Genomic DNA, 21,860 nt, shown 5'->3' with positions numbered 1-21,860 from the left:
GGCATGATTAGTTTTACTCCTGTGAACATGGGGATTTTGATTTAATGGCTGTTTGCAATATTTATTTTTGTGTAGTAATAATAATAATAATAAAAAAAAGGATCCAAAATGCCTCTCTGTAAAAACATTTGGCTCTAATATGTCTAAGTTCACATTTCTGTTCTGGAAATGTAATTAGATAATTCACCTTTTGTATATTTAAACATTACTTCAGAAAACCTTGTAATATATAGAAGATTTTCCACCTGTAGTGTCTCCCTGTGATAACAATCAATAATCAATAATATTGGCCACATTGCAGACACAGATGCATGAGTCAACATTCACACAACATGTCCATATTCTCTCTGGCGGTCACACCTCGTCCTCCCTGCTCTTATCAAACCCACAGTCGGGCCCTGGTGAGGAAGTCACGTCGCTTTCAGGGCGGAGAGACGGAGAGCTGTCAGGTGGGCGTCGTCGGTCACGTACAGGTCAGTATTTAAACACCTGCAGGGTTGTCCCACCTCCTCAGAGCAGAGGGAAGAAGAAGAGGAAGAGGAGTCACCTGCTTCACTCATGTAGCTGCAGTGGATTAATTTCTCTGAACAAATAAAGAGAGTAAGTGATCTTATTGTGGTGAATGTTGGAGTAATGGTGATATTTTTTATTATTACTTACTTTCACGCCGTGTTGGTCTTGTCCATGCCACAGTGAGTGCTGTCAGACAGGTAATACATGACCTCCTGTTGCCTCTCCTGCAGGTGATCTCCCCCCCCCCCTCACCTCCTCTCGATAAGGATACCAGCCTTTAACAGAGCCTTTAACGGAGCGCACCGGTGGGTCCAATGGAGCCCAAAGCGGTGGTGAAGGAGAAGTTTTTCATCGTGATTCGCGGGAAGTCGAGGAAGGGCTTCTGCCGGGGGTGCATCGGCCGTGTGGAGGCGGAGACCCAGCGGGGGGAGCTGATGGGGCTGCTGTACTGCGGCGGCAGCAACGCGGGGAGCCCGAAGAGCGGAGGCATCGTGCGCAGGGAGGACACCTACCCCCTGACCCGCCACCAGGCCCAGCTGCTGCTCTTCGTCTCCCCCGCCAGCAAGCGCCTGGAGCTGCTGTGCAACCCGCAGCTGTTCTCGGCCATCTGCGAGCTGAGTCCGGACGACCTGGTGGTGGTGAGGCACAAGAAGGGGCACCTGCCCGGGCTGGTGAAGAACCTGATGCAGATCGGGAGGAAGGAGGGCAAAGACGACCTGCACATGCTCGGCTTCGAGGTGGAGTTTGTGGTGGGTCGAGTTTTATTGCTTGCAGCGGCAAAGTGACTTAGACTTAGACTTTAGACTTAGACTTTTCTTTATTTGATCCGCCATAGGGGGAAATTCTCATGTTACAGCGGCAACAATAGAACAGGGAGACTGAGAAGAAGCAATAGTAAAAGAAGAAATAGCAAAATAAATATATGGCTGTGATGAAATAAATATTTTCACTATGGGATATTTACACTTTGGTTCAGAAATGTACAGGTAATGTACAGGTATGGACAGGAATGGAATGACATGGATGGAAAAACAGTGTATTAACATCAGCCAGTGATGCTGGTGTTAAAGAGTGAGGGTGTCTGGGATGAAGAGCGAGGTAGAGGAGCAACTATCAGGTCTCCCTGAAGCCAGTAATAATAAGTTTTATTTGTATAGCACCTCTTTAAAAAGTGCTTTGACAGTCAAACAGTGAGGCCAAATAAAAGCAAGGATTAAGAGGACAATGAGATAAAAGACATTTAAAAAAACATAAATGCATAGAATAAAAGAATAAGATCAATAATAAAAACAATAGAAAATGGAAAATAATCACAGAGAAAAAGTTTCAGGCTCAGACTGTCACCTTAAGAAATGTAGAGACATAGATGATGATTAACCTGATGTGTGTGTGTGTGTGTGTGTGTGTGTGTGTGTGTGTTTGTTATCAGTCACAAGATGTCACAGACGTCATTGTGTCATTAGTCCAAAATGTAGGCTACACACACACACACACACACACACACACACACACACACCCCAGTACACAGTGTTACGTACAGCAGTGGAATGTAACTGAGTACATTTACTCATGTGCACTGCTTGAGGTTTTTTTTTTTCTTTTCCACTTCTACTCTGCTGCATCTATCAGACAGCTTCAGTTACTCTGCAAATTAAGATTTTTGCACACAAAACATAAGAAACGTTTGATGAAAATCAAAAACCTCCCCACAATAAATACAAGCGATTAGCTGATTGGCAGATACTTTCAGTCTTTTTTCATGTAATAATAAATTCATGTTTCCATTTTTCTGAATTACTTTTAACATATACTTATACTTTTTTTACTGCAGGACTTTTCCCTGTAACAGTATTTTTACTATCTGACTGATCTACAGCTTCCACCACTGGTTTTTGTCCGTCTCTTCCTTTTAGGACAGCGATCACAACCTGTCATCCAAGAAACCTGCTCCTCTGCCCCTGTTCAGTGCTGCAGACATCGTCCAGGTGGTCCCATCCTACTCCGTTCCCTCCGGACTGCACTGGAAAGACGGCCAATATGGGAGTAAGTGAAGTGGTCAAAGTCGCAGCTTTGCCTCTTTCAGAGCCAACATTTATCTGACTAAATCCTCTTTATGGTTTAAAATTTAAAAAAAAAGAACAATCTCCATCCCCCTCCCATCTAATCTGTGGATAATGTTTTGAGTAAACACCTGTGAGTCCAGAGGGGCTGCAGAAGAAGCGGTCCCTGAACACGACTGGAAAAACTGGTCCTGTTGCTCTGGAATGTTAAACGGTGGATTCATCGAATGCTTTGACGTTTTTTGCACATTGCGCTCTCTAAGCTGTCGACATACCTCCATATGTAGACCTGTGCCGTGTTAGCTGGAGGTCAATCTGATGAGCCAGCATGTGACAAGCTTGGTTAGGAAGGGAGGGAGGGAGGGAGGGAGAGTCATATGACTGTCTAACCATCAGCCTCACACCCTCCGTACGTCTCCGCAGGTATAAACAGAAAAGCGGTGACGCGCATCAACTCCATGCCGGCTATAGGATCTCGTGCAAGACAAGTGAGGGAGAGCCACACGGAGCAGAGTACCACTCGGAGCCAGAGCCCCCTGGAGGTGGGATCCACGGTGGAGGTGGTGTCCAACTCTGGGATCACGGTGTACGGGGTCGTCCAGTGGTTGGGAGTCCCCGAAGGGAAGGCCGCTGAATGGGCTGGGATTGAATTGGTGAGCGCTAAAAGTATATTTATATCTACAGTTCAGTGTTCTGTCGACTCATTTGAGGCTCTTCATGTCTGGTTTTTGGTTTGTCATTGTTTCAGGACTACGAGGTGAGTGGCTGCTCCGACGGGAAGTATGGAAGCCAGAGGTACTTCACCTGCAAAGGGAACAGGGCGCTGTTCGTTCCCGTGACAAAGTGCAGCCCAGACGGCAGATTCGCCTCCACCTCTGCAGGAAAGGAGGCCCCCAAACCCACCGAGACACCTCCAGGTTAGACACGTCTTCTGTTTCACCTGTAAATTTCCATATTGCACACATTTGATGCCATTGGTTACTGGTTATTTTAATTACCTGCATGAAATGTTAAACCTTTTTCTAACCAGGGAGGAATCTAATTTAAGAGGAGACTCAAACACAGCTTCAGGAACAATTTGAGGTTCGGTGTCTTGTCCAAGGACACCTCAACATGTGGACTGGACAGCCGGCCCTCTCAATATTCAGAGATTAAGTTCTTGCATAGAGCTTTAGAGGTGTCTTTCATTACCTGTCAGTTAAAATTACACATCGCACAACCTCGCACACTCAGTTTTAAGGAACTTGGCGTGCTGCTGAAGTGTCTCATGAGCACTCACAGCTTAATATTCACACCCTTTTGCCTGTGGCACGAGTTGCAGTGCAGAGAAGTTATATCAGTGACACCTGAAACAATGCAGCTTTGAGACAGTCGTTATCAGCGGATCGTGTCTGACTGTCCTGTTCACTTCCTGCTTGGGAGAAGCGGGTTAATCATTGTCCCTGAGGGGTGATAGTAATGTTCCAGTGAGACGCTGCTGGAGAATACCGCGTCTCTCAGTTCTGTTTTGTTATAACGTCTGATAGAAAGATCTGTTTCTGTGTGTTTTCAGTTCCCCCTTTTGAGGACTCTGAGGAGGATGCACCACCTATCCCTGAGTCGGAGGCCTTGTCTTTGTTAGAGGGACGAATGAAAGGGATTCAGGGCCACATTAACTCTTGTTACCTTGATGCCGCACTCTTCAGGTAAAACCAGTTCACCGGCCTCCCACTGTTAGAAAAAACTTGGCTCATATTCACTTTACTCTCACATTATCTGCAGTAATTTGCTTTTGGAGGAGCTCGTGTGCAGTCAGATAAGTGCTGACTTGATTAAAACGGTGTGGATTTTCTCTCCTCAGTTTGTTCAGCTCATCTGTGACCCTGGATAATATCTGCCAGAAGCCTGCTGACACAGAGCAACCCATAACTTGCACTCTTAGAAAAATAGTCAACCGTTTACGCAGGTATAAACAGTCTTCAGTCTGTTTTTCTAAACCCTTGTATTATCATCTAACAAGAACATTATGACATTTTACATTATCTCAGCTGGTAAACGAGAACTCTCTGTCTTAATGATTGGGGCACTGCATTGTATATTTACCAGCTAAAAAAAAAAAACATGTATATACCTAAAACTTACCTCTATAAGAAGGTGTGTGTGTGTTACTGTGTTTGCTTACCCATTACTAATGTCTTTTATCACAGACAAGGCTTTGTGCCTGCTGAGAGTGTGATGAATTTCCGCAAACAGCTCGGCTGCGACACTTTCCGAACGGAGGAAAAAGGTGCACAGCCAGATCGCGTAACATGCGTTGTTACAATATATTTTAATAGAAGGGCTTTAGGCATTGTGACATGGCATACCGAAGTCTACTGTTGCGTTTCTTTATGGGTTTTAATCGCTGTTCTTCACTGCAGATCCAGAGGAGTTCATCACAGTCCTCTTCCAGAAGGTGCTTTGCATGGAGCCGCTGCTTAGGCTCCGGTAAGATCCTGAGCCGCCCGGTGTTCAGTATCCTGTCCGATTTGACTGTTTTGTTTGAGTTACTGAAGTTCTGTTTGTTTTTAGGTCGAGACGAGAAACATCTCAGGGTGCCTACACCTTCCAGATCTTTCTGGAGAAGGAACAGATGGGGCAGATGCCCACCGTCCAACAGCTGCTGGACACATCCTGCCTGTCAGGTGACCTCAAGTTTGAAGAGGTGAGGATCTTAAAATGGAAAAGAGAGTGTGTTTCCGGTTTTCCTCTAAACAGCCACGTGACCTCCTTGTTGCCCTTCCTACTTTTCCCTTAGATGCCGTCCTGTCTAATGGTTCAGATGCCAAGGTTTGGAAACAAGTATAAGATGTTTTCACACATCATCCCGTCCACCGAGCTGGACCTCACAGATCTCCTGTACAACTGTGAGGAGCAAACATCATCAGCACTGATTTGAAAACATATAGGAAACTTCTCTTTAATACAGTGTTTTTAAAGAGCTTAAGCATCGCCTTCTTTTCCAACAGCTCCAAGAGAATGCTTCATTTGTGGGCATCTGGCAGAGTACGAGTGTCTTCAGTGTCTAACAGATCGTAAACTGCAGCCAGGAAGTATCAAACAGTTCTGCACCACGTGCAACACACAGGTAAGCCAGATGGCTTCTTTTTAGATCTCAGGTGTCCCACTGACCAAACTTAAGCCCCTTTCACACATGCACTGCAACCCTGAACTTGTGCAGACGTCACCCAGAGGAGCCGTATGAGAGAAATGTCCAAATCAGTCGGACTGGACATTGAACAGACTTTACCCTGCAGGCTCTGTAATGTCTAACTGAGCCCACATGTGAACGGAGCAGGTCGATGTCTGGTTGGTATTGATATTAATGGAACTGGTGCGAAACCGGAAGAACAAACTGTCTGTACTCTTTCTCCACTCTTTCATTTATGCTGTGGATGCGTCCAAATACATGTAGTGTTGATACCAACAGTCACTGACGATGAGACAGTTGCCTCCTAGTCGCCTTTTGATGCGCTGTAAACAACCAAATGGTCACAGACTGTACTTTTGGTACAACTCTGATCCATAGACAACTATATAGTGTCATGCTGTGCCTCTGCGCCGGCGCTGCCCTCACTTAAACCAGAGTATTTCCAGTGGTAGAAAACACATCTGACAGTATCCTCATGTGTGAAAGGGCACCTCGGTTAATATGAGAAACTTCCTCTTTCTATTTTTCTTCAAGGTGCACAGCCATCCCTTGCGGCAGGATCACTCCCCCAAAGCTCTAACAGTGCCAGCAGACTCTGGTACTCCTGTGCTCCGGCACATGATGCAGCTGTTCGCCGTGCTCTGCATTCATACCAGCCACTATGTGTCCTTTGTGAAATACGGCCCTGATCCCCACTCCTGGCTCTTCTTTGACAGCATGGCCGACAGATGCGGTAAGATTTCATGCCGTTTCTTGGGTTGGAGAAAAACCTCTTCGTCTATTAGAGGCATTATAGGGTTGCAAAGAATTTTATCCAGATGTTCGTGCAAACTCTGACTTGTTTTGGTTTTTCTATGAAGTGGTTACTCATGACTGCTGTATTTTCTGATAATGGAGCCTCGACAGCGGCAGATAAAGCCACGCTCTGACGTCTGTGACTGGTCTTTATCTCGTCTTTAAACTGACGATCTAATCTTAAGGCCACGCTTCCTTACAGGTGATGATCAACATGGCTACAACATTCCCGAGATCCGAGCGTGTCCTGAGCTGGGCGACTTCCTGTCCCAGCCGGAGGAGGAGCTGGCTCGGGCTAACCCCTCCCACGCTCCTGAACTAGTGCGCAGACTGCTGTGTGACTCCTACATGTTTTTATACCAGAACCCAGCCAAGCCTCTCTCAAAGCCAAACCATCAGGAGTCTTAAACGCGTGTGAGGACGAGGACACAACGTTCCCATAACAGAGCCTTTAATAACCTTGCATCTGTCTAATCAGCAAGATTTTGCGACGGTTGTTGCATCCAAACAGCAGGAACTGAAGTGGATGCTTTTAACATGATGATGATGATGATGATGGGGGAGGGAAGGGGTCGACTCTTGTTGATACTCCGGCTCAGAAATGTGAGTTCATACGGTCGAAGATGATGTTGATAGATGGGGAGAGAAAGAATGAGCAGTAAAAATACTCTGAACTCCTCATCATTGCTTTCTTTATCTCTTGAATGTCTTTGAGTTGTTACACTTATTTATACCAAGATTTTTAAAGGAAAGTGATTTTTCATGGCATGAAAACGCAAAGAATAAAATCCACTTGGTGGCATGTTTTGCATGGTGGGGCCTAAATTTAACTCTAGATCATCACGTGTGACCTAAAACACTCGCTGATGTCTCCTGGATCACATGAAGGTTGGAAAGTATCCACTGTAAATGGCTGGATTTACTGTAAACAATTGCACTGTGTGCAGAATTTTCTCGAGCACATCACTGGATCTGTAATATTGTATGTTCATCAATAAAATGTATGAGAAACTGCTGTTGGAACTCAGTGAATTGACCCTAACAAACTAATTGCACTAAAATCAGACAAACACAATTTAAAGCTTAGATTTGGTGCAATTATATGAGTTTTAATCACATAACTTTCATGAGAAGATACACCAGCATGTATCGTGTGTAATAATGCATTCAGATAACACCTACCACCTTTTATAAGCTTAAAGTCCTAAAAGACCAAATCTCTGCAGAAAGCAGTGCTGTGAGGTCCCATTAGGTAATATTATGGGCTGCAATGCCCTCTTCTGGACAAACGTGAGCTTCACTCAAATCCACCGTCAAGTCTTATTCATCCCTGACTGACATTCAAACCTAACTTTTTTTTTGTTGTTGTTTTTGTTTTTAGATGCTGTTCTGTGTATTCAGTTTACATTGACAGTTGTTCAGCTGTCATCTGTCAGCCAGCTTTGGTATCCCCATTAAAATACTATATATTTTAATTCTTTGTCTAAAGAGGATTACTACGATCAGTTGGCATGAGACTGAAACCTACTTTTTAAGATGTATCCGATGGCTGTTATTCTTAACCATACCTTTGACTTTCAATACGGCCATGTGCTTTAGTGTGAACCACTTTGCCTTTCAGTTGTTATGTGATAGGCCTGTTGGCCTTCAAGGTTGTGCCGGGCAGGATGGGTTCCTGTCTGTTACGTGACACACATTCTGACGTGCGCCATGTTTGAAATCACTTAAAACACACAGCACCATGTCAAGCCCTTAAAGGCACCTAAGGTCACTCAACTAACATACATGTTATTTTCTCATTTCACGTATATATGCTAATTAGTTCCACCTCTGTTACTATACACACTAATATGTGTAAGTTGATATGCATATTCACTAAATTACATAAGGGTAAGTGAGGTCACATATCTGAAATGACAGACCTCTTTAGATGATAGTGATTATTGTTTTTACTGTTTCTAATCTGAGCTGAGAGTCGCTTATTGGGTCAAGTGAACACAAACAACAAAGTCTGGACTCACTCAGGAATGTGTGAAACCAGCGTGCCCCTGCTACATGTGCACTATGGCAAGCCGTTTTAACATTTAATAGGTATGTTGTAAATATATTGCAGATATCTGTAATCCAACATCGTACTAATCAGAAACAAAATTAAACAAATGAGAAATGATATCTACAGCATTATTTTTGATTTCTAGAATGAACATTCTGCATGTCTGAAATGCAGTTCTTACTAAATACTTGATATCTACAATCCTAAACGTTTCTAATTTTACATAATTTTATTTTATTTCCAAAATGAAAAAACATTCCACATATCCATAATATTTTTAATACAATACATTGTGACCAGTAAAACTGTCATTACAGATATCCACAATTGGCTTTACAACTAAAAATGAAAAATTCAGTTATCTACAATTAGAATTATGCATTAGAAACAATGCAGTTGCATATATTCAAAAATGTATGTTAACTCATAAGAATGCAATTCTGGATGCACAAAAAGATAAATGACATAATGGCTCAGTTCAGTTATGACTACTAACAACTAGATTGTTGTTTTTCCTTGTAAGAATTCTACTGCAGAATGTTCTCTGAAACTTCCAGAATTCAGAATATTCACTCCGAAACGTTCCAGAATTCAGAATATTCACTCCGAAACGTTCCAGAATTCAGAATATTCACTCCGAAACGTTCCAGAATTTAGAATATTCACTCCGAAACGTTCCAGAATTTAGAATATTCACTCCGAAACATTCCAGAATTTAGAATATTCACTCTGAAACATTCCAGAATTCAGAATGTTCTCTCTGTAACGTTCTAGAACTTAGAATGTTCACTCTGAAATGTTTCAAAATTCAGAATGTTCACTGTGGATCTCTAGGACTGAAAGCCCAATACACATGACTGGCAAAGGGAACATCATTATTCCTGGGAAGGATGACGTCGCAGATTTGTGCGCTGTTATATATATATATATTTTGACAAGTACGGTCAAAGTTGTAGATAGATAAAGGTGGTAATGTAGATTCGTCATTAGATTGCAAGGTTGTGAATTTCCCCGCCGTGGGACTAATAAAGGAACACTTTAGGAATATCTTCAGTTACCACTCTGACCGGTGAGAATACACTTTAGAGCAGGAGAAATGCTCTCCAGTTTATGTACAAAGTAATCGCACATGGAGGAGTGGTTGGATTGGAAGTTGAAACGTTTTGACGTGTGTGTGGCCCACTCAGGACAGCGCGTGACCATCGTGGGCAGAAGAGCAACACGTTTTGTGAGGAAGAGGAGGAGCCATGCTGCTCTCTACCATTTAAACTAAGACGCATGCGCACTGGCGTACAATCGGGACTTGTATCTCTCGCCCAACTGAGTCTTTTCTTCATTCTGCCTGCATCTCCTCGCCGGTGTGTGGTAACCTTACACGTTTGTGCTTCTTTTGGCTTTTCCACCCAACAACGTTTAGGAAATGAGTGGGGACCATTCCCACAGCGAAGACCAGGTAATGTCACCGCCGCTGGTGGACGGGTTTAGCGCCGTGCTGCCGTTTTATTTGCTCGGTTTGACAAGGTAACTTAGCTAACTGTGAACAGTGCCTGCTAGCGCGCGTTAGCCGACTGTTTGTAAGCCAACTCATTTTGTTGTTATCGGCGTCCTGACACGTTTCCTTACATTTTTGTTTGTAATGTAACAGCATGGTGGCCCCCAGGTAGCTTTCAGGCTTGTGTGGCTAGGTGTGAAACTCCAAGGCAAAGTGGGGTAACGCTAACATCTAACACGGCGTTAGCTGTAGCCCATGCTAGCAGTAGCGGCTTCGCTCTCCGCCGCTAAGCCATATTACCAGGCAGCGGAGCTAGCTAGGCTAGCTGGGCTAGCTAGCTAGCTAGCCGGGCAGCTAAAAAAACTCGCTTTGCCATCCAGCAAGTTCAAAGTTAGTTAGCCGGCTGGTTAGCTACTACGAAATTTAACATTGATCTGTTTTTGATTTTCCAGGTTGACTGCGGCTTCCGTTTCAATGGTAAGTTCCTGACACGAAGCTAACAAGTTACAAACGCGCTTTTCTTCCGTTTCTGACACATCTTCACTGCTCTAATGTATCGCTACGTTAGTTCTTAGCAGAGGACAGAAATGGCGTCCAGAGACTAAGTCCTCTGTCTCACTCACAAGCGCCTATTGTTCAAAAGGGAGGTCTAATTAAAGCTTTTCCGCGCATTATTTTCTCGATCCGAGCCGCTGATGGCACACACCTCGAGGTGTTTTATCAGTTTACCGCGGTGGGGTGTCTTGTTGTTCAGCTTTTAGGGCCACATTTCCCGTCTGAAAGTGAGGGTTTGGGGGTTGAGGACTTAGTCTCTGCGCCATTTTCTTTTTCGGTGTAGCGGCCTGACTGTGCTGCAAGCTGAACCCAGGCTGTGAAGTGCAGATGGCTGTGAGGAGGAGAAATGCGAAGACATAGTGCTTCATTAATCCCATGTGGTGGCCAAGAAGAGTCTGATTGTTTCTTGCACATACACGCAGCCTCAAATAGTTTCCTCTTTTTTTTTTGTTTTTGTTTTATTCATAGCTAAAGTTATTTTGTATAATCGCCACAGGGACTGAAACATCCCCACATACTAGGAGAAAGTGGAGCTTTTCTTTTTCTTTTTTTTTGGGGAGTTGGATCCACATTTCAGCAGTTCAACACATTATTTACTTCAATTCACCATCACTTTGCAAGTTGGGCAAGATGTTGTGTATTAGCTGGGCTTGGTGATGTCCTAAAGTAGAAATTGAACACGCTTCACATGTTTTTTTTTTAATGCTATTATCTGTCTTAAGCCCTAGAAACCTATATCAAGCATACAACATACATCCATGTCTATACCAAGCAAATCATTTTTGACAGTTAAGCAGGATTAACTTTATTATTTATTTATTTTTCTAGGATACCGTAAACGCTGACCCACCTAGAATCAAAACTCCCAACATGTCTGGTGTCAGACCGATGGCTTAACCTCCTCATACGATACTCCAGTTACCACCCATATGGGATTATTGATTGGTGCTTGACTTCCCCGTCCAGTCCCTGCATTGCTTAAAATGATCTGGACAACAGCACCACTCCACTCATTTGTTTTTCAGCCATCAGCAATGGGATGTAAAAGGGGCCCTGGCTTCACTTGTAGTTGTCAGTGGTGTTAAGTGGAGATATTGTTTTTAAAAAGACTTGTCAACCAGTCACTAATGCACATTGTAGTCTGAGTAAACTATTTAGCTCAACTTGTTTGACAATTATTACACATTATTCTGAATTTATGTATGTGAGCTGTGGAGAAGTCTCGGCCAAGTTTGTCACATTTGTTTGCTAGCGTGTCTTAAGTGATGTGATGAGGTGTGTCTTTTAAATTGATTTGTCTCGGATGATTTTCTTCAAATTTACTAGTTTTATGATGATAGCAGGAACAACTAGTAGAAGGAACAGCTCTCTTTGGGCTTTCACTTGAGACAAAATCACTCACGTATCAGACTTTTCCAGCTTGTGAACTGCTTTTCTTACTCTGGCAGACCGAGGGGGAACACAGGCGGCTTGTTTTTGGGACCTGTTAGCTGTCGCGGTGCTTGTGATCACTTCTCCAACCTCGAGCTCCTTAAAGACTTGACTTGGTGTTTGTTGGCACAGTTTGGGCGCCTGCTTTTCTTTTTAATTTAGATCATTGCCCCGTTGAAGGGAGGGTGAAAGCCTACGCTGTTCACTAGCATGTTTCAACCTGTCTGTTTGCATATTGTCTCATAAACAAAGGCGCTCATACGGGCAGCAGGAGGTGCTGTGCTACAGTGTAAAAGACTCCAGGCGGTTGGCATTCAGATTGTGGTGCACGTTCAGACAATGTTTGTAGCAATTAGACCCATGTTTTTACTTGTGAATGGACTTGTGTGCTTCCTGGGTCGTTGGGACTTGTGTGCTTCCTGGGTCGTTGGTCGGTAAGCTTTTCTTAGCTTGTCCACATTAGCCCCTGGTTGAGGGGAGTGTGTCTTTACCTCGTGTGTGTGTGTGTGTGGTCAGTCATCCTATTATGGCGCAAAAGAAGATCTTGTATTTAAATATAGGCACACATGGGGTATAGCAAGCTGACGTTTATTCAGTCAGTTGTTGCATGGATTCAGTCAATATCACACTTTTGAAGAAGGTGACGCTTTATTTTTTTTTTCTTCTCAGACTCTCACAAGCATAAAGACAAGTATAAAGACAAGGAACACAAACATAAGGACCACAAGAAGGATAAGGAGCGGGAGAAATCAAAGCATGGCAACAGGTATGGTGTGTGTGCTCCTCCTAAATGCATATTTCTGGTGGTGTCCGCTCCAAGTGGACAAGATGTACCTCTGGATTACTGCAGTACTTATTGCACTGATGAGCGGAAGCCGAAACCACCTTTTAATTAAACAGCTCCGTATGTGTGTGTGTTTTTTTTTTTAATTCTAGCGATCACAAGGACTTCTCTGACAAAAAACACAGGGACAAGGAAAAGATGAAGCACAAAGATGGCAGCACAGACAAGTACAAGGACAAGCACAAGGAGAAGAGGAAGGAGGACAAGGTGAATTATCTGGCAAATAATTAGTGGAGGGACGCACACGTGGTCGTGGAAGTAATGTTGAGATTTCAGTGTTCATTATGAATCATTTTACAATATTAAGTTCTGGCAACAAATCCTGCACTCGCGTTCATGGCCCTCAGCTATTTAAACGGAATGAGCAGGATGTACAGCTTATTAGTTTACATCTTCTGTTTCAATTATTAGCTTGACAAGTCTGCCCTTCAAATCAGGACATGGACATCCAATGGAAAAATAGAATCACACACTGGATTGCTTTTTTTTATATATATATATATATATTTTTTGTTCCACATAATTTCAGATGGCTTCAGGCAGCCTGGTAGTCTTTTAGTAGGATTTGGAGACGTAATGGATGAATATTTATACTCAGTCTGCAAATTAGGTTGATGTTAAGGGCAGCTGGTGTATAATATAGAAAGAAGCAACTACATAGCACCATGATCGGAGCGACTGAGAATCTGAGTCAAGATGGCTGAATGTTAGCATTTAAATGTTCCAGTCTCTACCACTCCCAGGGTTCACATTAAGTCTTTAAATGCTTCATTTTAACAGTCTTTATTTTCAAGGTTAGGAATAAGCTTTACTTTGAATATACTTTTCAACATAATCTGGTGTTTCATCTTTGTAATCACTCATGTAAGCCGAGAATCATTTTGATATTTGAAGTGAAATGATCCTGCTGTGATATTTGTTTTATCTTCTCTGGTGTCACATTAGATATCAAAACATACAAAGTTAATATGAACAGCTGGTGGAATAAAGTGACAATATTGCATAGATTTGCAATTGAATTTATAGTAACAATTTAGATGTGATTGTAAAGGGTTCAAGTCTGGAAGTATTTGATTTTAGGTACCTTTTTTATTTTTTAGTGCTTGAATTTAACTCACTGAATAAGCCTTTTATGTTTTATGAATAACAAGTTGTTTCATAACTATAAATAACTTTAATGAACCATAGCAATTAAAATGTTTGGCAATGACGGAATCATTGCTGAAGTTTTATGTTCACTTTTTATGAGGTTTATGCTCTTATAGTTTTATTTTATAGTTTGTTTTTTTCTCAACGACTTTGTGTAAATATTTCAGGTGAAGTCCTTTGATGGAAAAGTCAAAAAGGAAAAAGAGAACGGCTTTGCCAGGTACGTCTGGCCTGCACATTTCCCCCACGTGCTGACTTTGGGTGCATCTTTCCATGTTGCCGTTTCCGATTATTTATTTTAACACGTCTTCTTTTGTAGCCCTCTCCATATGAAGTCTGAGCCCGAGGATGATTTTTACCACTCTCCAAAACACGAGAAATCTCTAAAAAGAGAACGAGATGACGACAACGAGTGAGTGGCCTGTGTGATTAGACGTCTTAATGTTTCGTAAAGTCACATTACCAAATCTGTAACACAGCGGTTCTTTTTCCAGCACCGAATTCAAGCCCAAGAAAATAAAGACTGAAAATGACAAGAAGGCAAAGAAAAGGAAACCAGATGAGGTAACCAAAGCGTGTAGATGGAAAATTCAAGCTTTGTTTTAGAGAAAATCTAAAACCTATGGGGGAGCAGCTGAAGAACTGCGGAGTCTTCACTCTCGGCCTTTTCTGTCATGACTTTCCTGCCAAGCTGCAAACAAAAGAACTCGGTTTCTCTTCTCGTTTTTAGGACGTGAAGTCTAAAAAGACAAAACTCAGAAAAGATGTCGTCACCGACGGGAAAAAGAAAGCAAAGAAAGAGCCAGAGGAGAAGTGGAAATGGTGAGTAGTTCGGGGCCAGTCAGCTGTACGATTATCAATGTGGCGACGTGTTGGATTGATCAGTGTTTTTACTGGATTTTTAACGCCAGGTGGGAAGAAGAGAGATACACAGACGGTGTCAAATGGAAGTTTCTGGAGCACAAAGGGCCTGTGTTTGCACCACCATACGAGCCTGTTCCTAGCAATGTCAAATTTTACTATGATGGTAAGATTATATTTTCTCCCTAAGTGTTGTGCTGTTGAATCACATGATGGATCGTCAGTGGCGAACAAAACCCACCAATTTTTGCATATTTTAGGGAAGCACATGAAGCTCAGCCCAGAGGCAGAAGAAGTCGCCACGTTCTTTGCCAAAATGCTGGACCATGAATACACCACAAAGGACATCTTCCGCAAAAACTTCTTTAAAGATTGGAGGAAGGTAGGAAAGGAGGCACTGTTGTTAATAAAGAGACCTCTGCAGATTTTAGTGAAGTATTAGTTCATGGCTTATTTATTTTTTATTTTTTGCCGATACAGGAAATGACCTCTGAGGAGAAGGCTAAGATCTCAGACCTGAAGAAGTGTGACTTCGTGGAGATGAGCAATTACTTCAAGGCACAGTCTGAAGCCAGGAAGGCCATGACGAAGGAGGAGAAGCAGGTCAGCTTCTACATGTGCCCTGCATTATCAAACCAGTGGAGTGGGCCACCCACAATATCAACCTCACAGGAGGAGCTCACTGAAAACATCGCTCAGGCAACGTCACCAGTGTTGCTGTTTGTTGTGCTGATTGATAAAATGGATCGGCAGGGCTGCAGCTAATGATTTTAATTGTCAGCCGATTAATTATTTGGCCCGTAAAGTATTAAAATCAATCAGTGTTTCCCAAAGCACAAGATCACGTCCTCAGATGTCTTGTTTTGTCTGCAATGCAAAGAGATTCAGTTTAGTGTTGTAGGGAACTAAAACATGAAACACTGATATTTAAGAAGCAGGAACTTGAGAATTTTTGCACTTTGTTTGTTCAAAGGATAGGTTATAAAGATAGGTGATCTTAATATAGTTTACTTATCCCACATATTCACTGTGTTTACATGGACCCTAATATTCCCCTTTACAATCCAATAGTGGCCCAAATAATAAACGGATAAACGTGTTCTCTCCCATGTTTGCTCTACACGGGTTAACAGTGACGCCTTCTGTTTTCAGACAGAACCACTTTGTGCAAACGTCATATTCTGATTAAAGACTCTGGAGCATGTAACTGATCTCATCACTTTACTTAGGGTCCATGTAAACAGTGACGTTGGAATCTAATCTGAATGATTTCTATCGGATTTAATGATTATTGTTCCTATAACTGAAGATGTTGAGGATCTGAGTGAATCAGTAACTGAGCAAATTCAGCAGATTCTTGCTTAACGGTCACATTTCTCTTCCTTTCTTGCTTTCTGTAGAAAATAAAAGAGGAGAATGAGCGTATCTTACAGGAGTATGGCTTCTGCATCATGGATAACCACAGGGAACGTATCGCTAACTTCCGCATTGAGCCCCCGGGTCTGTTCCGCGGTCGTGGAGACCACCCTAAGATGGGCATGCTCAAACGTCGCATCAGGCCTCAAGACATCATCATCAACTGCAGCAAGTCAGTAAAGGGCACTTTATTTCCCCCCCCCTTCCTTCTCAGTACTGCTGCTGTTGTGAGAGAATAATGACTAAATGTTTTTACCGCGCTCCTCTCAGGGACTCCAAACACCCCGCGCCTCCTCCAGGCACTAAGTGGAAAGAGGTTCGCCATGACAACAAGGTGACTTGGCTGGTGTCGTGGACGGAGAACATCCAAGGTTCGATCAAGTACATCATGCTGAACCCCAGCTCCAGGATCAAGGTAGGCTGGTGGGCAGGGAACCGGGTCTGAGACGGGTCTGTGTGGGCTTAAATGTCTCTTTATTATGACAAATTCATGTGAGCAGCAGCGCCTCGGCTGAATTTTACTCCTCCAGGTTTTGTTGACCTTTTTTATAATCTAACAAATGATTTGCTCCGATGGAAAGTCGAGACTTTAATGTCACGTGTTTATATCTGAACACTTCAATACAGTTTCTGTACAGGAAGCATGTTGTATTGTGCAATAATCAGTTTGGCAACTAGTTTCCAAGGGAAGTTGATGCAGGCAGGTCGATTTGTTGCTAAATGACGCTGTGATGAAGTAAAACCACGTTGTTTAGTAGATTTTACTGTGACACTACTCAGTACGACTGGACTTCTGTGAAAAAATATTATTTGGAATTTGTAGGTTTAGATTTATCACCTGTTTTTTATTTGTAAACATGATTTAAGAACGCCACTGCTCAGATATTTTTAGGTTTTTAAACATGACAGGATGGGTTTGTTTTCATGTTTTTCTTGGTGAATCCTTGGAAATTATTGTTTTTTTTTAAATGAGATTTTCAAAATAAATTGTAAATGTAGCTAACGTTAGCTGATAGCTTTATTTTCTAGGTGCTTTTTGGGGAAAAAGAAGTTGCAGAGGTGCTCTGAAAAGTTGCTAAAGCTACCATTTGGAGTTCGTACACAAACATGGCTGCATCTAACTCACCTGTTCCTGGTGTTTGATCGGCCCACGCTGTGGTTTGCCCGCAGGGAGAGAAGGATTGGCAGAAGTATGAAACGGCCCGTAGACTGAAGAAGTGCGTGGACCGCATCAGAACCCAGTACCGCGAGGACTGGAAGTCCAAGGAGATGAGGATCAGACAGAGGGCCGTGGCTCTCTACTTCATCGACAAGGTGAGGCACACGGCCACTCCTGACATCGTCCTGAGTGGGGCAGGCTCGAGAGAGAGAGGGAGGGAGTTCGTTGCTGTGCTGGCTGCTTTTTAACAGTGAATGTGACTTTCAGGTGGGGTTTTAGCAGGTGCTTAAACACAAGCTGCTGGGAGCGTAATGTCTTTTTATAAGCCGGCTTTAATCCAGCTGTCCCGCTGTGCTTTAGCTGGCTCTGAGAGCGGGTAATGAGAAGGAGGAAGGAGAGACTGCGGACACCGTGGGCTGCTGCTCGCTCAGAGTGGAACACATCAAACTGTATCCAGAGAACGACGGTCAGGAGTACGTGGTGGAGTTTGACTTCCTGGGTAAAGACTCCATCCGCTACTACAACAAAGTCCCTGTGGAGAAACGGGTAAGAGCTGTAAAACACTGCTCTGTTTTTGAGTCAAGTGTGCAAAAGCTGCCTCTGTGTTTATGAGCTCTTCCCCTTGTAGGTATTTAAGAATCTTCAGTTGTTCATGGAGAACAAGGAGCCTGATGACGACCTGTTCGATCGGCTGAACGTGAGTGAAACAACTTCTTTCTGTGGGAAAACTATAAAATCAGTATTCACACATTTTTAGCTGAACTTCTCTGTCTCTAACGATTGCACTCGGCGCCCCCCCCTCCCTCTCCTCAGACTTCTGTCCTGAACAAACACCTTCAGGAGTTGATGGACGGTCTGACAGCCAAAGTTTTCCGTACCTACAACGCCTCAATCACCCTGCAACAGCAGCTCAAGGTGCTCACAAGTGGTACGTCCTGAGGTTTCTTTTTCCTCACCGTTAAGAGGGTTTTTGTTTCTTCCTTATCTGACTCACAGAAAGAAAGACAGAGGGTGTTGTACTTTGTTCTGATTGTAAAGCCTCCTGAGGCAAATTGTGAGTTTTGGGCTGTAAAGATTTGACTCGACTGTCTCCACCTGCGGTCAAATGATCTGAAATCCAGCTCGAGTCTCACGTAGAGTTAAACAGGAGATGGAAACAGCAGTTGTGGGAGGGGGATTAGTGCAGTGTTTGGAAATGATAATAGACTTTTTATTTGGCTGCAGCCACATACAGAAAACTGACTGTGTGCTCGCTGTCTCTCTCTAGCGGAAGAAAACATTCCAGCCAAGATCTTGTCCTACAACAGGGCCAACAGGGCCGTGGCCATCCTGTGTAACCATCAGAGGGCTCCGCCAAAGACTTTTGAGAAGTCGATGCAGAACCTGCAGACTAAGGTAAACATGCTGTTTTTAAAATGTTTATTAAAATACTCTCTCCAGAAGAAAAGTTCCAGCTTTGATGCTGAATTGTCAGAAGCATTTTGTTACTGTTGAGTTTTAAATCCCGACATGCTTGAATCTTGTTCTCTGTGACTGAGCTCAAAGGGAAACCGATAAATGTTTTTGTACTCCGCCGTAGCAAAATTAATTTGAGGCGGCAAATACAGCAAGTGGAGTACAATGTTCTTAATCAGTACCATTTTTAGCCTGTTATTTAGATATTGTGTGGAAAAGTCGGAGGGTGTTTTTGTCTTGAAAGAGCTTATTGGATAATTTCAGTGTTTTAATCAGCTCCTACTCCGACTTTTCATGGCTTCTCCTCCTTTGTCAGTTTTGAATGCTTGACTGATACATTTGAAAGCGGTTCGTTAACCGAGCGCGTCATCTCCAAGTACAACAATCAGCATTTGTAGTTCGTTTTTTTTGTTTGTTTTGAGACGAATCGCTGTCATTTCTTAGATCGACGCTAAAAGGGACCAGCTGTCTGACGCCAAGAGAGAACTGAAGAGCGCCAAGGCTGATGCCAAAGTACGGAAAGATGAAAAATCCAAAAAGTAGGTATCTGAAGATTTGGTAAACGGTCGTCTCCAAATAATCCTCAAGCTTGAGCACTTTTTTTTTTTTTAATAACATTGCGTTTGGCCCGTCTGCTCTTGGTCAGAGCTGTGGAGACCAAGAAGAAGGCGGTCCAGAGGATAGAGGACCAGCTAATGAAACTGGAGGTGCAGGCGACCGATCGTGAGGAGAACAAGCAGATCGCTCTCGGCACTTCCAAGCTCAACTATCTGGACCCTCGCATCTCTGTGGCTTGGTGAGTATCAGGGGAGGAAGCGGTGAACTCGTCCTCTCCTTGGCTTTGTTTTTGGTGCACCAGTAACAACGAGGATCGTGTGCTTGAACTCTGATCCTGTTTGCCTCCCAGGTGTAAGAAGTGGGGCATTCCCGTGGAGAAGATCTACAACAAAACCCAGCGGGAGAAGTTCGCCTGGGCCATCGACATGGCAGACGACGACTTTGAATTTTAAATCCCAGTTTGTGGTTTTAACTATGATACACTCATTTTTTTTTTTTTTTTTGATTTTTATCGGATACTTGTTTTTTAGCTTAACTGAATTTTGCTCGATGGCCAGACCTGATCAGGAATTTCAGAGAGTTTGAGCAGAACAGCAGCGGCGGCGGCGACACGGTAAGACGAGATGGGGCCATAATGAAGTGGCGGCAGGGTGTTGTGGGTAGTCTAAACATCTGATCTGAGATCAGGCACCAAGGCTGAACTATACCCACAACTGAGCGTCAAGGCGTAGTCCCAGTAATTGGAAGACCCTTTTACCTTTCGTGTCCCTCTCCCTCCTCGGGGACAAAACCTGACGATGCCTGAACTTTGAACTCTGTGGTCCTTTTAGCTACTGTATTCAGCAAAAACAACAAAAAATGCTTTGTATCATTTTATTTTCTCTGTTCACCTGCTCTGTATTTTAGCCCTCCCATGTATTATTAATGAATTCTATATTTTGATAGAGAAAGTTGAATCAAATGAATTCCTTAACTACACCCACGCGCCTTTCGAGGAAATGGAAATGTGAGCTCGACTTCTGAGTGGTGTGTGTTTGTGTGCGCGTGAGTGTGTGTGTGTGTGTGTGTGTGTGCGCGAGGGGCTCGGCCATGGACGCTATCTGTCGGTGAAATATTTGAATATTTTAAACTGGACTATGTTGAATTGTTGAGCTTGAAAGAGGATGTCTGGGCAGGCAAAGGGGGGGAAATATACTGCAACCATGTCAATATTTACTTAAGCAAGCAGAATGTGAATTTTGTTTTACAGCCTCCATCAGGGACTTCTTTTTCAGTGTAAATGTGAACCAATCATTTTTATCCTCTTGAGTTGCAAGCATCCTCTGAATCTCTCTGCATAGCCCCGTCGACATCTGATTTTTAACTTAATTTAACAATTGTTCCAAGGAAAAAAAAAAACCTCCCACATCTGTTACTTGAAGATAATGCTATGATGTATTTAAAGTCAGTAAATGGAAAGGGTTTGTTTTTTTTTTTTTCTTCTTCTTCCCAGAAGGGTATGTGAGGGATATCAACTTTGCCAAAAAAAAAATCCCCAATCTGTTACAGTTTTAGGCAGTTTTTTAATTATGTAAAGATTGAGGATAAAGTAATGTAACATTTAATGTGAATTATCAGTTCATTTTATTCCACTCTTATAGGAAAATCGATGTAAGTAGCTGTAAAGTCAACATCCTATTCCTGTTTTACCTTCTGTCATAGCCTTTGATCATGTTTTCTTTGAGTTTTAAGCTCATTGTAGGTTGAAAAATGAATAAAACCCTACAAATAAATATGCTTGTGACTTTTATTTTTTTCCTCCTCCACATTCAAGGAAACTGCGGGGGGGGGGGAACTCGATGTGTGTGTTGAAAACGTGGCCTTTAAGTATCACCAGCTGTGGCGGTGGCATCGCCAGAGTTACAGCATCCTTGTGTTTGCTTCATCAGACACATCTGATCTCCTCTAATCGCAGGACGAGCTCAGACGTTCTCTGAAAACACTCAGCCTGTGGCACATTATATGTGAGGTTTAACAAACCGGAAGAGTTCCAAGAATTGAATAAATCTAATCCTTTAAATTAAACAGCTCTCAAATGTGTGTGTGTGTGACTGGTGCTCATTACAGCCCTGTACTCTCCTGTTAAATGCTGCTGCTCTGAGTCCTCCCCTGTGCCCTCGTCAAGAAGGATTTCATTTCTGTGGCAGCATCTGGCGGCTCTGTGGCCCTGCCTCTGCCCGCGGTGCACATCCCTCACCGAACGGAGACGCTCTGGTCACCATCTGCATACATACCTAAGACTAAATACCTCACAATGCTCCTTCCAGACAAAACAAATACGCTTCTTCTGCAGCCCTGCCATGGAAACAGA

The 21,860-nt window shown here is 43.1% G+C and overlaps 2 protein-coding genes across 2 annotated transcripts; both read left to right on the top strand.

Moving 5' to 3' along the window:
• Positions 1 to 773: 773 nt before the first annotated feature.
• Positions 774 to 7,552, top strand: cyld2 (cylindromatosis (turban tumor syndrome) 2). The gene is made up of 13 exons (XM_070851306.1): positions 774 to 1,262; positions 2,427 to 2,556; positions 2,997 to 3,226; positions 3,322 to 3,490; positions 4,126 to 4,258; positions 4,414 to 4,518; positions 4,760 to 4,839; positions 4,973 to 5,039; positions 5,124 to 5,256; positions 5,350 to 5,458; positions 5,561 to 5,679; positions 6,277 to 6,475; positions 6,740 to 7,552. Exons 1-13 carry the CDS (start codon positions 828 to 830, stop codon positions 6,943 to 6,945), a joined length of 2,115 nt encoding a protein of 704 aa, XP_070707407.1. The 5' UTR covers positions 774 to 827; the 3' UTR covers positions 6,946 to 7,552.
• Positions 7,553 to 9,901: 2,349 nt separating this feature from the next.
• Positions 9,902 to 21,272, top strand: top1a (DNA topoisomerase Ia). Its single transcript, XM_070845601.1, has 21 exons — positions 9,902 to 10,043; positions 10,535 to 10,559; positions 12,738 to 12,834; positions 13,005 to 13,119; positions 14,229 to 14,281; positions 14,381 to 14,473; positions 14,556 to 14,625; positions 14,792 to 14,883; positions 14,973 to 15,088; positions 15,183 to 15,304; positions 15,403 to 15,525; positions 16,323 to 16,510; positions 16,609 to 16,753; positions 17,509 to 17,652; positions 17,858 to 18,043; positions 18,126 to 18,194; positions 18,311 to 18,425; positions 18,765 to 18,892; positions 19,397 to 19,491; positions 19,599 to 19,748; positions 19,860 to 21,272. The coding sequence occupies exons 1-21, from the start codon at positions 10,011 to 10,013 to the stop codon at positions 19,960 to 19,962; spliced, it is 2,262 nt and encodes a 753-aa protein (XP_070701702.1). The 5' UTR covers positions 9,902 to 10,010; the 3' UTR covers positions 19,963 to 21,272.
• The last annotated feature ends 588 nt before the right edge of the window (positions 21,273 to 21,860 follow it).

This window comes from Pempheris klunzingeri, chromosome 2, assembly GCF_042242105.1.
Source record: "Pempheris klunzingeri isolate RE-2024b chromosome 2, fPemKlu1.hap1, whole genome shotgun sequence".
Lineage (NCBI taxonomy): Eukaryota > Metazoa > Chordata > Actinopteri > Acropomatiformes > Pempheridae > Pempheris > Pempheris klunzingeri.
The sequence above is the reverse complement of the archived record's forward strand: the minus strand, read 5'-3'. Positions and strand labels throughout refer to the sequence as shown.

Excerpts from the sequence above, each read along its gene's own strand:
- cyld2 (XM_070851306.1), top strand. The coding sequence starts at position 828 with ATGGAGCCCAAAGCGGTGGTGAAGGAGAAGTTTTTCATCGTGATTCGC. Across the intron at positions 5,040-5,123 it reads GAGCCGCTGCTTAGGCTCCG|GTCGAGACGAGAAACATCTC; the intron begins GTAAGATCCTGA and ends GTTTGTTTTTAG. Across the intron at positions 5,680-6,276 it reads GCACCACGTGCAACACACAG|GTGCACAGCCATCCCTTGCG; the intron begins GTAAGCCAGATG and ends TTTTTCTTCAAG.
- top1a (XM_070845601.1), top strand. The coding sequence starts at position 10,011 with ATGAGTGGGGACCATTCCCACAGCGAAGACCAG. Across the intron at positions 14,282-14,380 it reads AAAGAGAACGGCTTTGCCAG|CCCTCTCCATATGAAGTCTG; the intron begins GTACGTCTGGCC and ends CTTCTTTTGTAG. Across the intron at positions 14,884-14,972 it reads CCAGAGGAGAAGTGGAAATG|GTGGGAAGAAGAGAGATACA; the intron begins GTGAGTAGTTCG and ends TTTTAACGCCAG.